Source organism: Punctularia strigosozonata, assembly GCF_000264995.1.
Source record: "Punctularia strigosozonata HHB-11173 SS5 unplaced genomic scaffold PUNSTscaffold_19, whole genome shotgun sequence".
Taxonomy (NCBI): domain Eukaryota; kingdom Fungi; phylum Basidiomycota; class Agaricomycetes; order Corticiales; family Punctulariaceae; genus Punctularia; species Punctularia strigosozonata.
In genome coordinates, this window is record NW_006767451.1 from 146,583 (window position 1) to 165,908 (window position 19,326).

The following is a 19,326-nucleotide window of genomic DNA, read 5'->3' on the forward strand; positions in this document are numbered from 1 at the left end:
CCCTGACCATATGGTCGGGGACGGAAGGGAAGAGAAAGAAGGCCATATGGCCGGCCTCGCCGCATATGCGACTCGACCTGATGGGGGAGGGGGCAACAGCCATATGGCTGCCTTGGACCTAACGTTCCAAGGGTGGGGACATATGCCCCGGACCGGTGGATAGGTTCAACAACTCACCCATGTCGTCTGACGGTGGCGGGGGTTGCCCTTCGTCGTCCTCGTCATGATCGTCGCCGCCCGACCTATCCTCTTGGTCGCCATCTGCTGGCTCCCGCTCGTCCTCGTCCTCCTCTTCTTCACTTGGATGTTCGCTATCTCGGGTCGCCTCTGCCTCGGGGAAGATGCCTTGGAAGTGGGAGCCAGAAGCACTCGACGCTTCCTCGATGATGTCCGCTAGCTCCTGCCTCGTAAACAAGGCCTTGTAGTCTGGGTGGTCCATGTAGAACCTGATATCCCCCAGGAGCTTCTGTCTTACACGGGTCTTGAGGACCGCTACTGTGCCTTCCTCGTCGAGCCCGAGGTGCGCTGCCAGTCTCTGAAGCTCTTCCTTGCGCAGCGATGACAGTCGTTTGTTGAATAGCGGCGCCCGTTCGAGCCAAGGAGGCATTATGGTAAATAGAACTACGATTTCTTCGAACAAAAGAATGCGAGGGTGTCGCGCCCTCGACGACCTCGAGTGCGGAAGCAGGCGGCCAGCGAAGGTGACCTCCGCCTCCCAAGAACTGGCACCGCCGCACGTGACCTCCGCTCCGGTGCGCCCACACTTTGTCCCCAAAGCGCGAGCATCACCACATGATGTTTGTTTACCATTCCTCGTGTATCGTGGAACGTTGTTGGGCGATATGCTATGTCCGTCTTCTACGGCTTTGATATGCGTAACGACGACACTTGGCAAGCTACTCAGCGCACAGGCGCTGCAACGCTGCGTTACGAGCCTTCGCGGCCGAGGCTGCTCGTGGCCTATGACATACGCACAAGTCCAAGTTTGGCCTAAGTCCACCCAACCTACATTCGATTAGTTGCCGTTATACAAATTCGGGCGCCTCGGTGCGCCCTGAGTGAGATAACAGACCGACCTGGTGCCTTCTCCTCGTTCCCGATCCCGATTTTAGTCCCGAAGCTCGAGTGAGACATCCCGGTCCTGCTATGTATACGGTATTCAATACATCCGAACGTGGTAGCCACGTCCCGCATGCCTGCGTTGCTAAGTACACGTTGCGCACTAGTTCCAGGCCAGATTTCCCAGTTCAACTGGGGATTGAGCGCATCAGCACAAGAGGAGAAGCTTCGATTTTGAAAATGGCGGGAAGCTACGTTCGAAGTAACGTTCGAACGCTGCCCACTTCGACATGCATTGGATCCCAGAGGCATGGCAACCCGTCGACGTTTGTTCTCTGACCACTCGAGAAGCCATCAGACCGTCCAGCGTGTTCAACGACTCTGTAGTCGCTAGTATAGACCCCACTCGCCCCCGATCTGCGAAGTTAGTTGCGCCGAGTAATTCGCATACCAGGTTGAAACCTGGCCAATTTGAGTAAGCGAGAGTTTACCAACATAGAAAACGTACCTCACTTACGTGATTGTGCTTAATACTTACTCTAGTTCGTGATTAAGCCTCGAACGACTTACTGCGAGGGTCGCTGCAATCCTAGGACCACTGCTTAACTTAACGCTACCAATCTCTGCACTTCTCCAGGATGACCTATAAATCCGTTTCGCCCTTACACCCCAAACGCGTACATGGGTCGTTTCCCGTGATTGAGGCGACTCTTTCGAGGTGAGAATGAACCAAACGCGTAGGCGGCAGAGAGGGTTACGCGCCGTGGGAATACTCCTTCCCACAAGCAAACAGAGGTCTCTCCTTCGTCTTCGAAGTTTGATCATTCGCCATCCACCTGTGATCTTGACTATGCAACTAGACCACACCAATAATCTCAGCCCATACTCTTGAACGCCAATGGGTGGTAGGTCCATGTCCCGATGCGCGCGTTTGGACCTCGCTGACTCAGGACCGTCAAAGTCCGCGCCGTCCACCAATCGCATCGGCAGAGGAGGCACCCGATGAAATCGTGAACTGTGTTACAGCGTATTGTTGGTATGACCTGCACTAGTCATGAACCTGGCAAGGGTGAGTAAGTTGGAAGCAGCAAGTGGGTGAGCCACTTGGGCTCTCCTCGCACTAAGTATACTCATATGCGTCCAATTGGTCCAGGTCAAGTATGAAAGCTGACCATTTCTTATGATGGACAGTCAGACTGTTTATGACAGTGACGACACTCTAACCGTCGCATATGCATCATCGGCATTGTTCCTGTGCCTACGTGCCCTACTCAGAAGTTGTACGTTGTACGTTGAATCCCTCACTCGTTCCGACCAGTACCAATCACAGGTCTAGCAGGTGGTTAGGCTCTATGTCGACGCCTCGAAGCAGCATGCTCTGCGTCCAAAAAAAAAGGAAGCCCCTATATTGGTTTGTGGATTGCCAACGCCGCCGGAGCGCACTCGGTCCAGCGCGTATTATGTAATATGAACGATGACGTTTTCTCTCAACCGATCTTCACGATAGTTCGGCCGAGCGCGGGTTGCGCCCTCTACGTCCATGGCTTATGGAGCGGGTATATGATGCTTACGGCTGGGTCGGGTCGTAAACCAGTCATGCGCTGGCCCCGCCGCCCCGGACCCCAGACCAAAACGAGGCGCCGATCCAGGCGGGGGCTTCGTGCCATGACATCATTCCGTACCGTACCGGGCAGCGCATCCGAGCGCATATATATATCCCGGCTCTGCCTCTTCTCGGTTCTCGTTCTTCGCGGCCGCTTCAGCCTGATTGTATAACCAGTCTAATCTCAACAACCTACTTGACGACTTCGATAATCGTAGCGACATCCTATCCAAACCATGGTTTTGTTCTACGCGCGCGGTGTGCCAATTGGCTACATCGCCGTCATGCTCGCGCTTGTCGCGTCCATGGGCGGTTTTATCTTCGGTTACGATACCGGACAAATCAGTGATATTCTCCTCATGGACGACTTTCTGCAACGATTCGCAACATGTAGCGATAGAGCTGGTACGATGTCCATTACCACTACTAAGAGCGATACTAACTTGAGATCAACAGTCGCATCTACTTGTTCATTTTCTGTGGTACGCGAGGGTTTGATCGTAGCTTTACTTTCAATCGGGACCCTTGTGGGCGCGCTGTTAGGCGCACCGTGAGTATTCCTGGTCAGGTCTGATTCCGAGCATAGCTAATGCGCCTCCGTAGAACGGCCGATATACTTGGCCGTCGCCGCGCTATGCAATGGGAATGCATCGTCTTCATTATAGGCGTCATCGTTCAAATCACCACTTTCCATTCTTGGGAACAGTTCGCGGTTGGACGTCTTATCTCCGGTCTCGGAGTTGGCGCACTCTCTGCCGCTGTCCCGATGTACCAAGCCGAAGCGGGCCCGCCCCAGATTCGTAGCATGCTCACCGCGACTTACCAACTGTTCATCACATTCGGTATCCTCATCGCATACTGTATATCCATCGGCACTCGTTCCATCGGCGGTTCCGGTTCGTGGCGGACCGTTGTCGGTATCGGTATCGCTTGGCCGTTGATCCTCATGCTCGGCATGCAGTTTATGCCCGAATCTCCCCGTTGGCTAACGCGCAAGGGCCGTTTGGAAGATGCCAAGGAGTCCCTAGCGCGTGTGCGTGGTGTGCCGGTTGCGGAGGCGCAAGACCACTGGATCATCACGCGCGAAATAGACGAGATTAAAAGTAGCTGGGAGTACGAGAAGCAGGTCCAAGGTGGCTGGATCGATTGCTTCCGGCCCAGGAACAAGATTCTGTACCGCACGATTCTCGGTGAGTTCTCTTCACGATGTGCGCACGGTCTCAACTGACGCGTGCTTTAGGCATGGCTCTGCAGTCCCTCCAGCAACTCACCGGAGCTAACTACTTCTTCTACTACGGCGCCACGGTCTTCGTGTCTGTCGGCATCCAAGACTCGTATGTTACTCAGATCATCTTGGGCGCAGTCAATTTCGGCTGCACGTTCGGTGGCCTGTACATCATGCAGCGATACGGCCGTCGTCTACCCCTGATGCTTGGAGGTGCTTGGCAGTCGGCTTGGTTGTTCGTATTCGCTGCAGCCGGCACAGCCGTAAACCCAAGGGAAAATAAGGCTATCGGTGAACGTAAGTGCTGTCAATACTCGTCGTCACTTCACAAATTCTGACCGCCTTACCGACAGTCATGATCGTCTCGGCTTGTATGTTCATTTTCGGCTACGCGATGACTTGGGCACCCGGCATTTGGATCATTATCGGCGAGACCTTTCCCACGAGCACCCGCGCCAAGCAAGCCGCATTGGCTACCGCCGCGAATTGGCTGTGGAACTTCCTCCTCGCCTTCTTCACGCCGTTCATCACCCGCGACATCAACTACAGCTACGGCTTTGTCTTCGCGGGCTGCAACCTGGCCGGTGTCATCGTCGTGTACTTCTTCCTCTACGAGTCATCGGACCTCTCTCTCGAGTCCGTCGACCAGATGTACGTCGATCCGGCGTGCAAGCCGTGGAAGTCGAGAACGTGGGCGCCGCCGGGATACGCGGATCGGACGGATCTGATCGAGCAAACGCGGGCGGCGGAGGCGCATAAACCGCTCGCGGGCGCGACCACGGAACATCGGGAGAAGGTGAGCCACGACAGGGGCACTATAGGCAATATGACGCCCGAAGGAGGGGTTCCGGTTAGAGCGGTCTGAGATGTCGCGGCTGGGTGGTCACATACCCATCCAGAGTTGAGAGAAAGAGAAAGAAATGACGGCTCGGAGAATTAAGGTTGTATCATGACATGTTGTAGATTAGGTGTACATCTGTACCACTATAATAATCAAGTAATTCCGAAGTCCTGCAACACCTTTATCCCAGTTAGAGCTGATCTGTCTATGACTTTTTCGGAAAACACGACATTATTGTTCCACGACCTTCTGTGATATTGTAATTTGTATGTGCCCGGCTACAATCTTTATCACGCTCCAAAAATCATCACATTTGTGATGCAACATCGCGAACAGATCAGCTCTACAGCCGTCTGTGAAAGCATAATTGATTCCGGCCTGGGAGCGAGCTCGGTAACAAGCGGAATCCTGATCATCATGACGGACCCACCTATTCTCACGCATACAGCCTGAAAGGACTTAACACACACTTCCCTGGAGCCAAGCTGATCCAAAAACAAAGCTGTCAGTCAGACTTATCCGGGAGCAAACTATTTCATAATCATGGATATACGTTACAACCAGTAACCCGCCCTTGCGCTGCATCCACTTCTGGTCCCTCCCACCAGGGACATTCATTCTTCTGCTGTTCCGCTAGACTAATACTTTGAATTATTGGTCCTTCCCCGGTCACCTGCGTCTCTTCAACCGAACGGGGATCCGACCGAGATTCTGAGACACGTACACGCAACTCTGGAGACGAGTACATATTCCCGTCGTTAGGTCGCCGGACTCTCATCGCTGTTGAACGGCGAGCGCGCTTCGGCGCGTCCAATCCATGGAATACGACCATAGGGACAAGCCAATACCATCCAGACATTCCTCGGCGTCTTCGGCAGTTGAAGTACCCGCCATCAACTCCTCTGGGCCGAGTTCGCCAGCCCTCAATCCTTCGGATAGCAGGCGCAGCGCACGTAAACGCACGAGCTGGACACGGCAGAGCGTCGAAGAGGGCCACGACCCACTCAGCATCATCGACCTTACGCCAACCGAATACGCGATGAGGGGTGTGGCCAGCCCGGCACGGCCCACGTTTCCCGCCCCGTTCGCAGAGGACCCGTTCTACTCACCCCCGGACGATATGGGACCCACGCCCTTCTACTCGACCTCTCAGCCGGGACCGTCCTCGGCATCGCTCATGTCTCGCGACGTGGACACCTCTGACGACCTGCGCGAAGACGATGAGGCCCATCTCACCGCCAACATGTCGCGTCAAGGTTCAAGCGCGGGCCACGAGGGGGCGCACACGTCAACACCACACTCGCGTAAACGGACTATTCGCTACAGCGCGACGCCGTCACCAGGACGTAAAGCCGGTGGGAGGTTGAAAACGGTGTCGCGCAGCTTGCGGAGGGCGTCTTTACGAGTGGTCAACCTCGCGGGCATGGGACTGGAAGATCATGGGAGTTCGATCGCCTCATCTCGCGAGAAGGGGAAGGAAAGGATGGGCGAGGAGTACAACGAGATTCAGCAGGAGGAGGAGGAAGAGGAACTTCCTGATCTCGCAAGAACACTACCAGTACGTGGCCGAACATTGGGTTTCCTAGGGCCGGATAGCAAGTTGCGGTTAGCCATGTATCGAATGTTGGTCTCAAAGTACGTGACTTTGTCTTCAGCTTCGACGCTCTCCTGCTTAACTCGTATCTTCTAGATGGACCGAACCCGTTATTCTTCTTCTCATCATCGCGAACGCTATAATCCTCACCATACAGTCCTCACGCTCTCTCACTTTACCCGACGATGGTGTTCCACTACGCGTCAAAGGCTACTTTCATACCTGGGAAGACTACGCTCTCTTTGTACTATTCATACTTTTCACGTACGTCGTGACATTTCCTTCGAAGTCACTCGATACTGACCGACACGTGCAGCTTAGAAGCCTTTGCTCGTATATGCGTCTCCGGATTCCTGCTAGACCCCGAAATACCTGTAACTTCTATGTTCAGCACCACCCTCTCTTCCGCACAGCCCATGTCCTCAGCAAACGCCACCCTCTCTCGACAAAACTCTCTGCGGCAAGGTCGTAAACCTGGAATCGGACCTCGCCTCTTGTCGTGGCTCCAAACACTCTCTTCCGCTCTTCGTCGGCCATTCGCCCTTGCCCACCACTCCTCCCGCGAGATATCTTCCGCCTCCGCATCCTCCCCTCCTAACCACAACCGCACCGAAACCACCACGACGCTATTCAAGTCCCCTATCGTCGAGAAGGCCATATCCGGCACACAAGAAGCGTACGCGCACATGCGCCAAGGGTCGACATACGCCGCAAATGTCATGCAGTCGGACAAATCCGAGATGCTCTCGCTTCCCTTCCGCCTAAGCGTCAAGCGTGCTCACGACGTGACTCGCCGAAATCTGCCGTACCTCCGCCACAGCTGGAACCGAATCGACTTCGTCGCCGTGGTGAGCTTCTGGGTCACCTTCGCTTTGGCGACGTTTGGCATCGAACACGGTTCGCATCATATCGGCGCGTTCCGCGCCATGAGCGTGTTGCGATGTGCGAGGCTGCTCGCGATCACATCTGGTACAACGGTACGCTTCGTCTTCCTGTTTCTTGAGAGCGGGCTCTCATCGTTGACACGGTGCCTTAGACTATTATGAGGTCATTGAAGATCGCGTTGCCGCTCCTGACCAGCGTGGCCTACTTCGTGGTGTTCGCGATTCTTCTCTTTTCGTACGTAAACTGGCGACCGTATATCCATTGAGCCTATCTGATCATCTTCCACCTGTAGTATCATAGGTGTCCAAACCTTCCAAGGCTCTTTCCGGCGGACATGCTATTTGCTTCCTACACAGGGCGAAGCCGAGCTTCAGATAGATTCGCAGACTTGTGGCGGGTATATCGACAACACGACGCTTGAGACAAGACCTTTCATCAGGAGCGATAATACGACGGGGGAGATCAAAGGTTACATATGCCCCCTTGGACAGATCTGCTTGGTATGCGCATTATCTTGCATCGTGAATTGTACGACCGATTAAGGGATCCACAGGAGGGACCGAACGCCGACGGCAACGCGCAAAGTTTTGATACCATCTATTACGCCATCCTCCAGGTTGTCATCATCGCCTCGGCGAATGGGGTAAGTGCGGTCTTCCTGGTGCGAATTCGGTGTTGACTTGGACGACACTGTAGTGGTCCCCGTTGATGTACGGTATCATCGACTCCGAGTACTTTGCCTCATGTTTCTTCTTCATTATCGCGATCCTCGTGCTGAACTTCTGGCTCATCAACCTGTTTGTCGCGGTGATTACCAATACATTCTCGGCCATTCGCGCGGACACGAACAAGAGTGCCTTCGGTGCTGCCCCGTATGTCCATTATTCAATTTCCTTTACCAGAAGGTAGTGACACCTCTTTTAGTTTGGGACCTATTCGCGACGATGATGACGACATCTATGTCCCTCCCAATGCAACTCGTTTGCCTCGGAATCACTACATGAAGGAATGGTACGAGAAATTGCGTTACATCTGGGTTGCTTTCGCCCTCGCCTCGATAGTCTTACAAGCGACCCGTACTACGGATGTGGCGCAGACGCACAAGCGCGTTCTGGACCTCGGGGAACTGGTCATCACTGGTCTCTTCGACGTCGAGATCATCATTCGTTTCCTCATCGAACTTCCCGACTGGCGCAACTTCTTCAGGCACGGGAACAACTGGCTAGACCTTGTTCTTGCCATTGGCTGTTCTATCATCCAGATACCAGTGATTCGACGCTCCGGCGCATACCCGTGGTTGACGGCGTTCCAGGTCATGAGGTTTTATCGGGTCATCCTGGAGGTGCCCCGAATGAAACCCTTGATGGTGAGTCATCACTTCGGCTTGGGGAAATCATGCTTACACCTTTTGACAGCTATCCGTGTTCGGAAACATGTATGGTTTGGTCAACATGACATTGTTTCTGCTCTTGGTCAACTATCTAGCTGCACTAGTCACTATTCAGCTTCTCCGAGGAGACCTGTCTGCTTCCGCCACCATGAACTTTGGCCAAGTATTTAATGCGTTCCTAGGCGTCTATCAAGTGTTCTCATCGGAGAACTGGACGGATGTACTGTTCGGCGCCATCAGTGCGGAGCTACCTTTGGGTCAAGCTGTTCTCGTCGCCATATTCGTCGCTGGATGGTTCCTGTTTGCCAACTGCAAGTCGCGCATAAAATGGCACATGAAAACAGCGTCGCTGATGATGGTTCTTATGCTTTAGTCATCGTGCTCCAGATGTTCATTGCAGTCATCAACGAGAATTTCGACGTCGCTGAGGAAGCAAAGAAAAGCCGTCAAGCCGCGCAGTACTCTGCGAAGCAACAGCCCCAGCAAGCTCGCTCTGCTTGGGTGCGATGGCTCAATCCATACCGATGGCTTAAACCCAGTCCGAAGGCCATCGCCGTCGAGAACCTCCCGTCGAACCTTATCCTTCCCATGCAGAAGGCGCTAGTCCAGGACTACAGTTCGTCAGGCCTCACTCGTCGTGGCAGTGCGGTAAGTTGCAGTTCTCGCTCACTTAAAGTACACACTCATGTGCGATATCGATTGTAGGGTCGTGTAATCGTTTCCGGGAGAGGGGCCGGCGCCTACGGGACGAGGCTATTCCTGTGGCTAGAGCAGCTTTTCACAGGGCGTTCGCAATCGAACGATATTCCTTTGGCAGCGCTGCGCGAGCCTCGTCACGATTCGCTTTTCTCCCAGAACGTCGATAACGAGGAGCTGGACCGCCATTTGTGAGCATAGACCCCAGTCACGTTTCGCGATGACTGAGCCCGTTGATTTTTAAGCGAAACCTTGGCCATGGTGCGCTCGGAAGCAGCGAGTTCTGGAGAGACAGAAGACGCTTTCTACGAACGAAGGGCGCGAAAGGCAGACTTCATCCGTGATCATCCGACCTACGACAGGACATTCTGGATCTTCTCCCAGAAGAACCCACTGCGTCGCATGTGTCAACGCTTGGTGTATCCCGCGAACGGAGAGCGGATCTTCGGTCTTCCGCCTTCGCCCGTCGCGCATACCATCCTGCAGGTCATCTTGCTTTTGGCTGTTATCGGTGGTATCGCTGTCGAAGGCGTCGCCACACCAGTTTACCGACGCAACTTTTACCTGGAACACGGCCAAATCCGCGGGGCCTGGTTCGATATCGCGGAAAGCGCATTTGGCCTCATGCTGGTCCTGGAATTCCTGATCAAGATCGTCGCGGACGGAGTCATGTTCACGCCAAACTCTTACTTTCGTAGCCTCTGGAACTTCCTTGACTTCCTGATCATGGCCGGGCTTCTCGTTAATCTCACCACAGCTCTCATCTTCATAGGCGGCTTGAGTCGTCTTACCCGCTCTCTGAAGGCTCTCCGCGCCCTCAGGCTCATCACCCTGATTGATAAGATGAGGAAGACATTCGAAGATCTGATAATATCGGGTGCCGTACGGATATTGGACGCTGCATTGCTCGCCATGCTATACATGATTCCATATGCTGTATGGGGTCTGAATATCTTCGCCGGGAAGATGAACGAGTGCAACGATGACGGCGTTGCGGGAGCCTCGCAGTGCGTAGGCGAATACGACACCAACGTTATTGGCGACTCATTCGGCTATCTCGTACCTCGCGTGTGGGACAATCCTTCTCCTTCTACCACGTTCTCTTTCGATTCCTTCCGGGCTTCTCTATTGATCCTCTTCGAGATCGTATCCCTTGAAGGGTGGATTGATGTTCTTGGGGTGGCTACTAGCATTACTGGAGAGGGCAAGCAACCTCAGACCAATGCTTCGGAATTCAACGCCATTTTTTTCCTCATCTACAACCTCATGGGAGGCGTTGTCATCTTGACACTGTTTGTTAGGTAAGTTCCCGATTTTATGTTGGTGTAGGCCGATGTTAAACATTCGTTTTCAGTATCATCATCGCGAACTTCAGCTCGAAGACGGGAGCTGCGTTCCGGACGCAAGCTCAGCGAGAATGGATCGACCTCAAGAAGCTGATCCGACGCCAACGTCCCTCCAAGCGACCCAGGCAGCGACCCACGTCCGGTTTCCGAGCATGGTGCTTTGATCGGGCCGTCCGGAAACATGGATCCTGGTCAAGGTTCATGACAGCCCTCTTTGTCGCACACGTGTTCGCCCTCATGTACGCCTTATTATTATATAGCTAGTGATGGCCGGGTTCACATTTTCTCCCTAGGACGCAAACTTTCAACAGCTCGGACACCCTCACTCTCGTCAGAGGTTCGTACTTCGTTAGGTACCTGCCGTGTTAAAGTGCTCAGGTCATCCTGTAGATTTCTTCTTCCTTGCGGTCGCAGCATTCTACGTAGCCGACGTCCTCATCCGCTTCTACGGGTTAGGCTGGCGCAGTTTCAAAGCCAATGGCTGGAACCTTTTCGATGCTCTCGTGGCTGGGGGAAGTTTGACGACAACTGCTATCGGACAAGTACAGGGTAACCTTGGATTCGTCATGCAGCAGCTTGAGAAGCTCTTTCTCGTCAGCATTGCGTTCAAGCTGGTCCAGCGTACCAATAGCTTGAATAAGCTCTTCAAGACGGCCGTGTACGTCCCTGCTTATTAAGTGATTCACACCGTGCACTGAGATTGCATCTCGGATTTAGCGCGAGTCTGCCCGTCATTCTCAGCCTTCTGGCTCTCTGGCTCACTTTGTTCTTGTTCTTCGCCATTCTTTTCGTTGAAGTGTTCAGTCTCACTAAATGGGGTTCGGCGGAAACAAGGGAGCAAAACTACAGTACCCTAGGCTCTGCTCTCGTTATGCTCGCCTTCATGAGTACTGGGTGAGTATTTGAGCTTGTCCATGGGCCATTGGAGCTGACGCAAGCGCTGATGCAGAGAGGGATGGAACCAATATATGCATGATTAGTGAGTTGCAGCACGTGCCGTACGTCAATTTCCTCATAACGTTGCACAGTGCCCTCGTCTATCCTCGCTGTACAAACTCCTCGAATGTGGACCCGGACTCCGATTGTGGAAGCATCGGATGGGCATTCACATTGTTCATCGCATGGAACCTGCTGAGCATGGTGAGGACAAATCCCTTTGCATGCGACGAGCTCCATAACCTTAATGCCTACCACAGTACATATTTGTCAACATGTTTACTGGTGAGGCACATTGCTAACGTCATGATATGCACGATATACTGACGTTGTCGCAGGTGTGGTTGTCCAATCCTTCGGCTATGTCATGCAAACCACCGGTGGCGCGAAGTCTATCACCCGCGAGGAGATGCGAGCGTTCAAGAAAGTGTGGGGCGAATATGCCAATCCGCGTACGGGCCTCTTAGACCGCACCAACTTCGTCCCATTCTTCGGCGTACGTTCTCGCAAGTGATTATATCCGGCGTGCTGACGCTTCCCGCAGAGACTGAGTGGTATATTCGAAGTGAGGATCTATCCGGCGGAGTACAGCATCCCTAACATCATGGCTCTCTCCGCGCCCGATGGCAACGAACATAAAGTTCTACTCTCCGTCGTAGACAGCGAGAAGAACACAGTCGGCGTGGACACTGGGAAGCTTGGTCAAGTCTTGAGTGGTCTCGATCATAACAAGATCCGACAAAGACGCAACCTGTACATCCGGCTTTATCACGAAGCAAGTGTTCTCTGTCCTCCTGGAAAGGGCATATCCTTTACAGACATGCTTCTTCTCCTGGCTCACTACAAGCTCATCAACGACCACGAGGCGTTAGAGTGAGTTTTCGTCGTGTCTATCGATGAGCTATGGAATTGACAACGACATAGATTGTCGGAGCTTGTTGTGCGGAACGAAATCAACAAGATCGTCACTGATCTAGTCAATCTGGATCGTGTCCGATCGTTGCTCAAGATGATCTCCCACCGCCGACGATACTTGGCTCATAAGCAAAGGCAGCGGCAATCACATCTTAGCCAAGGTAGTTCTCGTTCCCACCTCAACTCAGACATGGTTTGACTTAAGCTTTGTAGACATCCCGGCAATCGTCGTGGATAGCCTTCCACCAACACCACCACCTTTGACCCGCGACATCACGTCACCTGGGGTAGACCGCAGATCATGGTCAGCGCAGTACCAATCACCGGAACAATCACCCACGATGAAGCCCATGGACATGTCTCCTGACGTATCTCTTGGATTCGACTCTGCTTCCAATCTCCGGCGAAGTCGACGCGTCAGCGACATCAGCATGCTCTCTGCAGAGCTGCGACAAGATTATACATTCTCCTCGCGGGAGTCTGTCGGTGTGGACGAGGATCCTCAGCAAGTCGTTGCTGCCATGCAAAATTCTCTCTGGGGAGGTGAGTGCTCACCCGCCTTCACGGTTACAAGGTGGGCTCAGTTTCCATAGAAATGATGTTGCAGGCAGCAGAAGACGAGGACTGAACATAGACGGACCATACTTAACCTTATTTATCATCACCTACATCTCTACGTTCGCTCTTTCTTTAGGAATGGACGGTGCTTATTCACTCATCGGACCAGCGCATATGTACTCTAACCCATTGTTCATACTGTCTGCAATACACTGGGAACGTTGTAATCGGGAAAAAGCGGCATACGGGAAGAGAGCATAAGCGTGTTCGCAAACACAATGACAGAAACGGACATGGTCGTCATATGGGAACGAAATAAGACCCAACAACTCAGGCGCGCCCACGTCCACGGCTCGGGCGCCAGACGTTCTTGCGCTCAGGAACAGTCTGGAAACCGTCGTCTTCCTTGCTCGCAGCAGGGCCGGACTGCGAAGGCGGCAGCGCCGGCGACGCAGGGCGTGGGCTCGGTGCACCACCACCGCCGGCAGCTTGCCGGGCAGCCTCGCGCTCGCGCCAGCCTCCTCCACCCCGGCCGGCGCCGAACGTGGGCGGACGGTACTTGGGCGGTTCCGTGGCAGCAGGGGGTGCAGGACTCTCTGACCTCGAGGGGACCATGCTCGGGCGCACGGGCGTCGGCGGGGCTGTCGTGGTGGGCGTCTGCGTTGTGCGGCGCCATACGCTGCCGCCGTCCGTGCTCGGACGCGCCGCGTGGCCCAGGGCGGAGGTCGGCTCGGCGGGCGTGTTCTTCTCCAACGCGCGAGCTTTGCGGCGCTCCAGCGCTTCCTCTGCGCGCTGCGCCTGCAGGCGTGCCTGTTCCAGCGCGGCCTGGCGTTCGGCTTCGCGTTGGCGGCGTGCTTCGGCCACCTTCTCTTCAGCCTCACGTTTGCGAGCCTCTTCCTCCTCGCGCAAACGAGCCTCTTCGGCAGCAATACGCTCCTCTTCGGCGATGCGCTCTGCACAAGGATGTCAGTATATTCCCAAGGCGATGAAGATGACCATTAGCGAACCTTCCTCGAGACGTCGTTCCTCCTCTTCCTTCTCCCGCTGAATACGCTCTTCTTCCTCCCTCCGTCTCTGTTCCTCCTCCCTCTGCTTCAGCACCGCCTCGCGCCTCTTGCGCTTCTCCTCCTCGATCTTCTTGTACGCCTTCTCTTTCTTCTTCATGTACTCTTCGCCGCGTCTCTCCTCTAACTCCTGCTTCCGCTTCAGGTAATCGTCCATCACGCGGCTCAACCGCTTCTTCGTCTCCATATCCTTCTGGTGCTGAAGCCGTGCACTCTCGAGCTTTCGCTTCTGCAGCGCTTCGAACGTCGCGCGGTCGTTCGCCTGCTGCAATTCGTAGTCCTTGGCAAGCAGCGGCCTTTCCTCGAGGCGGAAGGCGCGCTCGAGATGGTCCATGCGCTTGCCGATGGTCCGCAGGCGCTCGTTGGTCTCGCGTTTCTCCTTCTCCAGCTGCTCCACCTGGAGTTTCATCAACGAGTCCGTGTTCAGGTTCTCCATGTCCTGGGGTTATACACGACCATCAGCACACACTCATGACCGAAAAGAGAGAGGAGCTTACGTCGATGTCGACCTTGAGGTTGCCCCGCGCCTTCAGGTTGGCAGCGAGCTCGGCGGCCTCCTTCTTCCTGATATTCTCGATCTCCCTCATAGCCCGCTCGCGCTCGCGGCGCTTCATGTCCTCCACCGCCGCACGCTCCTTCTCCTCGCGCTCTTTCTTGCTCAACTCTGCCCGCCGGCTCGCGGCCTCCTTCTCCTTCCGCGCGGCCAGCTCACTGATGAGCTCCCTGCGGCGCGCGACGAGAGCGCGACGGAGGGACAGAGCGCGTCGCTCCGCGTCGGCGGCAGCGACAAGCTGCGCGAACGTGGTCGCCTGTTCAGCCTCCGAGAGCGGCGGCGGCGGGTAGAGCGTCGCGAGCGCAGTGTGTAGGGTCGTCGCAATCCCACTGAGGCGCGTGCGGACGAGTTCAGCAGTCGACTGCTGCACGGCGGCGACGGAAGAAGCGGAGCCGGCGGCAGCACCAGCAGCCGATGTCGATGGGTCCTGCGGGGTGGCTTGCGTGCCGGATACAAACGCGTCGTCGACGAAGACAATGGAGCCCGAGATGTGGTCAATGCGCACAGCGAGCTCGCCGCGGCGAGCGCAGCTCATGATGTAGGCCTCGACCTGCTCCTCATCGTACGGGTTGGGCTTGCCCTCAGCCTGGAGACCGAGCTCTTTGAGCGGCGCGACGAGCGCGAGTAGGTTCTCCTTCGTGATGCTCGAGTACACCTGGGCGAGCTGCGCGAGGAGACGAGAAAGCACCGCGCGCTGCAGGAGCGGGAGGTAGCTCGCGTAGAGCGAGTCCTGCGCGAGGTCCTGGAAAATGGGCGCGACGGCGCCGCAGAGCGCGAGCGGGTCGAACGTGACCTCGAGCACGTCGTACAGGCGCTGGACCATCGGCGGCGAAAGGCGCAGCACGTGGCGCGAGAGCGCGTCCTTGAGCAGGCCCGCGCGGGTGGGCGCCTTGCTGAGCCCGACGAGCGCGGTCAGGCGCGCGCTCCTACCCTTCTCCTCCGCGCCATCTTCCACGTAACCGCCAACGGGCACCGCGAGCGCGCTCACGAGCACCTGGCCCGCGAGCCGGCCCGTCTCCTCCTCCGATTTGCCGCCTATCACGCTCACGACAGCGAAGTACTTGCCCCACGCCGCGGCGTGGTAGAGTGCGGCGGCGTCGCCAGAGACGAGGAAGATCTTGGTGAGCTTTTCGTAGTAGCCGGCCATCATGCTCGGCTTGGGCGCGCGCTTGGCCATGGTGAGCAAGTTGTGCACGTCCTCGACGGTGCGGAAGGCCTCCTGCCAGAGCTCGAGCTCGACCGAGGTCGAGAGCTGCGCGAAGCGCGTGTCAAGATGATGCTGGAGCGTATCGGCATCGGCGAGGTTGATCGCGTGTGGCTGGTGCCCGTACTTGGCGACGTTGGCGAGGTGCAGGCGGAGGGTTTCACACAGGCGGCGGAACTCGACCTTGCGCTGATGTTTCAGGCAGAAGCGGAAGGCTTGTTGGGCGATGTTCTGGACAGGACCAGTAAGTATGAGTAAGTTATCCTCTCGATCGTGAGGCAAGAAAAGGTAACTTTACCTGGTAGATCACCTCCAACCGCGCATTATTCTTGAGTGTCTCGAGTGCGGTCCGGTAGCTCTCCCACAGGAACTTGAGCCACGGCGTGACGAGCGCGCGATCGGTGCGATCCTTGCTCTGATCACCGCTCACGGCTCCGAGCAGGATGCTCTCGGGTGTCTCCGTTGCCTCGAGGTCGTCCACGTCGGTGAGCGCGCCCGCGGCGGCCTTGTCGGCCTTCTCCTGGGCCTCCTGCACCTTCTGGTCCGCAAGCTGAATGAATCGGTTGATCACAACCTCGATCGAGGCCACGTTCGCGTTCTGGGCGATGTTCTTGTACTGCATCAAACCCTCCTTCGCCGTGCGGCCCTTGCGCATGTCCACGCAGAGCTCGACGAAGCGGAGCATGATGGGCTCGAGCGACGAGAGCGGGGTGGTGCGGAACCGCTTGGTGGAGAACATCTCGGTGAGCGACTGTAGGGCGGCGTGCGTCTGGCCGACGGAGACGAGCCCTTCGGCCTGCTTGAGCACCGCTTCGGGTTTGGTGAATGGCGCCATGATTGTTGTTAATGTCAGCGACCGCTAGCTTGAGCGCTAGAGTCGGTGTTTTGGCGATGAGGACGAGCTGGGCGTCGTCGAGAACGGTGACGGCGTCGTCTGGGATGGAGTCAGCCTCCGGGCGCGAGCGACGGCGGCGATGATGGTGGAAGCAAAAATTAGGGTTTCTTTAGGGCGGGCTCCATCACCGGCGCTTATCGTGAAACACTGTAAGCGCCCGTCAACAAAAGCAACCCTTTACTTAACTACTTAAGCCGGTGTAGATGTCTATGCTAAACCATATATGTACTAATGATACATATGCAACGAAACGAAAGCAAGCACAACTACGCCCATAGCATCCTAAGCCCCCAACACACAGGACATGGCGTCAGCCCTGCTTGCTGCTCCTCCTACTGTCCCTTTCCCGGCTCGCCTTCGTCTCAATCCTCACGTACTCGTTCTCCGTGTCGCCTTCCTCGCCTTCCTTCCGCACCGCCATGTATGCCTCGCCCATAATCTGCAGCGCGACGGCGCGCAGCTGGCGTTTCCACGGCGGCACGGACTGATCGTCGAGCACGCGCTCGCACGTCTCGCGAAGGATGGACTCGATCTCCAGCTTCGCTCCCTGACAACAGCAGACGTAAGGATTTTGTACGAGCAGGGAAAAGAGAAAATTGTATATGGGATCCTGCCCACCTTGAATAGAGCCTGGAGGCCCTTCTCGGCAGCCTGCTCCTCGAGCTTACGACGTTCTTCAGGAGAGAGGTTGCCCGCCTTCTCCGCCGCCTGAATCTGGTCGAACACGCCCTTCAACTCGATCGCCGACCGAAGTGTCGATACCCTGCATCTGCCGTCAGCCTCCCGATCATCGAGGAGCAGGATAATGCCCACGTTTCACTGAAGACGTGGTATTTGCCCTGCACGTTGTGCAGCCAGCCGCCCACGCCCATCCACGTCGTATGGCTCGCGAGGTATTGCTTCGCCTTAGCGACGTAAGTGAATCCGATGACCTGGAGCAGTTCCACGCCATAGGATTCATCCTTCAACTGCCTGCGCCGTCGCCGTCAGCGACCACTGCCGTCGTCACCAAGAAACAGGCCAGAAAACTCACTCTGCCTCGATAGAACATATCGTCCGCCAACTGCGCGTGACCTCGGGGTCCTCCGGCCCTTGCGCCTGCTCCGCAAAAATGGCGAGCTTGCGCTCCAGATTATCCACGAGCTTGTCCACGCGCTCCTTCCGCGCGGCCGCTTTCTGTCCTCGTCAGCGTCTCGTCCTCTACAAGCAAACCCAACAAACGCAAAGTTGCGACTCACCTCGGCTGCGACCTTACGTTCTTTCTCTTCCTTCTTCGCCTTCTCCTCGGGCGTGAGTATTTCCTTCCCCTTCGCGTCGCGTTGCACCTCCTTGGGGTTCCCGTTCTCGTCAACCTCCTCCGCCTCCTGCAGAGCCGTCTTCATATCCCGCGCAAGGCTGATGTGTCCGATGATCGGCACGAACTTCTCGCCTCCGAACATAGCGCCTTGAATGTGATGACTGATTCGGTATGATTCGTGCGAGCGAGGGGGGATTAGCACATACCGAACACCTCCTCCGGATCGACGAAGCCGCCCTCGGGCGCGCTCTCCTTCGACCCAAACTCGTTGTACTTCTTGCGCAGCGCAGGGTCGGATAACGTTTGGTACGCGATCGCGATCTCCTTGAAGCGTTCCTCCGCGAGGGGGTCGTCCCGGTTCTTATCCGGGTGATGCTTGATCGCCAGCCGTCCTGAGCAACCACCCGATTCAGTTCAGGCGTCGAAGACAGATTCCACCAAACTCATCACGTACGATACGCCTTCTTGATCTCTTCATCCGTCGCGAGCACTGACACGCCGAGCAGATCGTAGTACCCCGTCTCGAGCGGATTCTCCTGCGTCCCGATCTTCCTCCCCCTCCTCGCCGCCGCCTTACCCGCCCCTGCCCCAGTTCCCATGCTCGTCCTCTCGCCCGCCCCCGCCTTCTCGTAGCTCCCTGCGGCGCTCCCGCTCGGGCCCGCGACCTGCCCGGGGTAAAACGCGTGTCGTTCGACCTTGCCGCACTTGAAGCATCGGATCTGCAGCAGCGTTCCGGGACGCGGCGCCGGCGCGGGCACGTCGAACTCGAACGGCGCGCTGCACGCCGCGCACTGGGAGTGCACGTGCGGCGTGAGCGGGCGGGTGTCGAGGACGGGATAGGTGAAGCTCATCGGGCAACGTGATACGATGTTACGGCGGGATTTAGACGATATATCAAAGTCTGAGTCGCGGGCGGAGAGTACGTGCGCGGGATCGTCAGCGTCGTGAACGAGCAAAACGAGCGAGCTGCGTTCGCTCCTCCGGTAAAGCAGCGCCTCGAGGCGATGATGCAAAAGGAAATGTAAGTGGCTGTGTGCTATTCGCAAACCTTCCTGCTGCCATGCGTCGTGTGCCCGGCTTACCTATCGCGTGGCACGACTCCAGCGTGTTAGACAGTTAGGGATGTTGGGGCCGTGGGGACAGAGATGGGCGAAGAGGGGAGACGAGGGGAGTGCAAGAGGGTGTCGAGGAGGAGAAGGCGTCCAGCGAGAAGCGGATGAGGAGGTTCCGGAATTCCGATAGGTAGCGTGGAGGTGTGCGAGGTA

General features: G+C 56.1%; 4 protein-coding genes across 4 annotated transcripts; 2 read left to right on the forward strand and 2 right to left on the reverse strand.

Moving 5' to 3' along the window:
• Nucleotides 1-2,809: 2,809 nt before the first annotated feature.
• PUNSTDRAFT_93198 (general substrate transporter) lies at nucleotides 2,810-4,902 on the forward strand. Its single transcript, XM_007388520.1, has 5 exons — nucleotides 2,810-3,067; nucleotides 3,119-3,212; nucleotides 3,266-3,852; nucleotides 3,903-4,184; nucleotides 4,241-4,902. Exons 1-5 carry the CDS (start codon nucleotides 2,899-2,901, stop codon nucleotides 4,750-4,752), a joined length of 1,644 nt encoding a protein of 547 aa, XP_007388582.1. The 5' UTR covers nucleotides 2,810-2,898; the 3' UTR covers nucleotides 4,753-4,902.
• A 979-nt stretch (nucleotides 4,903-5,881) lies between these two features.
• On the forward strand, nucleotides 5,882-13,118 carry PUNSTDRAFT_128445 (uncharacterized protein; the record flags this gene model as incomplete). The annotated part of the gene is made up of 24 exons (XM_007388521.1): nucleotides 5,882-6,363; nucleotides 6,419-6,586; nucleotides 6,639-7,299; nucleotides 7,359-7,441; nucleotides 7,500-7,707; nucleotides 7,761-7,850; nucleotides 7,904-8,079; nucleotides 8,132-8,573; nucleotides 8,623-8,908; nucleotides 8,971-9,245; nucleotides 9,303-9,484; nucleotides 9,539-10,594; nucleotides 10,648-10,878; nucleotides 10,933-10,976; nucleotides 11,030-11,297; nucleotides 11,357-11,533; nucleotides 11,589-11,618; nucleotides 11,668-11,779; nucleotides 11,836-11,860; nucleotides 11,914-12,071; nucleotides 12,120-12,448; nucleotides 12,500-12,651; nucleotides 12,704-13,033; nucleotides 13,075-13,118. The coding sequence occupies exons 1-24, from the start codon at nucleotides 5,906-5,908 to the stop codon at nucleotides 13,116-13,118; spliced, it is 5,985 nt and encodes a 1,994-aa protein (XP_007388583.1). The 5' UTR covers nucleotides 5,882-5,905.
• Nucleotides 13,119-13,229: 111 nt separating this feature from the next.
• Nucleotides 13,230-16,830, reverse strand: PUNSTDRAFT_55711 (uncharacterized protein). The gene is made up of 4 exons (XM_007388522.1): nucleotides 16,168-16,830; nucleotides 14,610-16,100; nucleotides 14,056-14,551; nucleotides 13,230-14,001 (listed from the first exon to the last, which is right to left on the reverse strand). The coding sequence occupies exons 1-4, from the start codon at nucleotides 16,702-16,704 to the stop codon at nucleotides 13,379-13,381; spliced, it is 3,147 nt and encodes a 1,048-aa protein (XP_007388584.1). The 5' UTR covers nucleotides 16,705-16,830; the 3' UTR covers nucleotides 13,230-13,378.
• Nucleotides 16,831-17,074: 244 nt separating this feature from the next.
• PUNSTDRAFT_76939 (DnaJ-domain-containing protein) lies at nucleotides 17,075-18,912 on the reverse strand (the record flags this gene model as incomplete). Its single annotated transcript, XM_007388523.1, has 7 exons — nucleotides 17,075-17,311; nucleotides 17,383-17,527; nucleotides 17,578-17,736; nucleotides 17,798-17,940; nucleotides 17,982-18,208; nucleotides 18,268-18,453; nucleotides 18,516-18,912. 7 exons carry the CDS (start codon nucleotides 18,910-18,912, stop codon nucleotides 17,075-17,077), a joined length of 1,494 nt encoding a protein of 497 aa, XP_007388585.1.
• Between the last annotated feature and the right edge of the window lie 414 nt (nucleotides 18,913-19,326).

Coding starts and splice junctions, on each gene's coding strand:
- PUNSTDRAFT_93198 (XM_007388520.1), top strand. CDS start 2,899: ATGGTTTTGTTCTACGCGCGCGGTGTGCCAATTGGCTACATCGCCGTC. Junction 3,853..3,902: donor TCTGTACCGCACGATTCTCG/GTGAGTTCTCTT, acceptor CGCGTGCTTTAG/GCATGGCTCTGCAGTCCCTC. Junction 4,185..4,240: donor AAATAAGGCTATCGGTGAAC/GTAAGTGCTGTC, acceptor CCTTACCGACAG/TCATGATCGTCTCGGCTTGT.
- PUNSTDRAFT_55711 (XM_007388522.1), bottom strand. CDS start 16,704: ATGGCGCCATTCACCAAACCCGAAGCGGTGCTCAAGCAGGCCGAAGGG. Junction 14,552..14,609: donor ACCTCAAGGTCGACATCGAC/GTAAGCTCCTCT, acceptor GTATAACCCCAG/GACATGGAGAACCTGAACAC. Junction 14,002..14,055: donor GGAACGACGTCTCGAGGAAG/GTTCGCTAATGG, acceptor ATCCTTGTGCAG/AGCGCATCGCCGAAGAGGAG.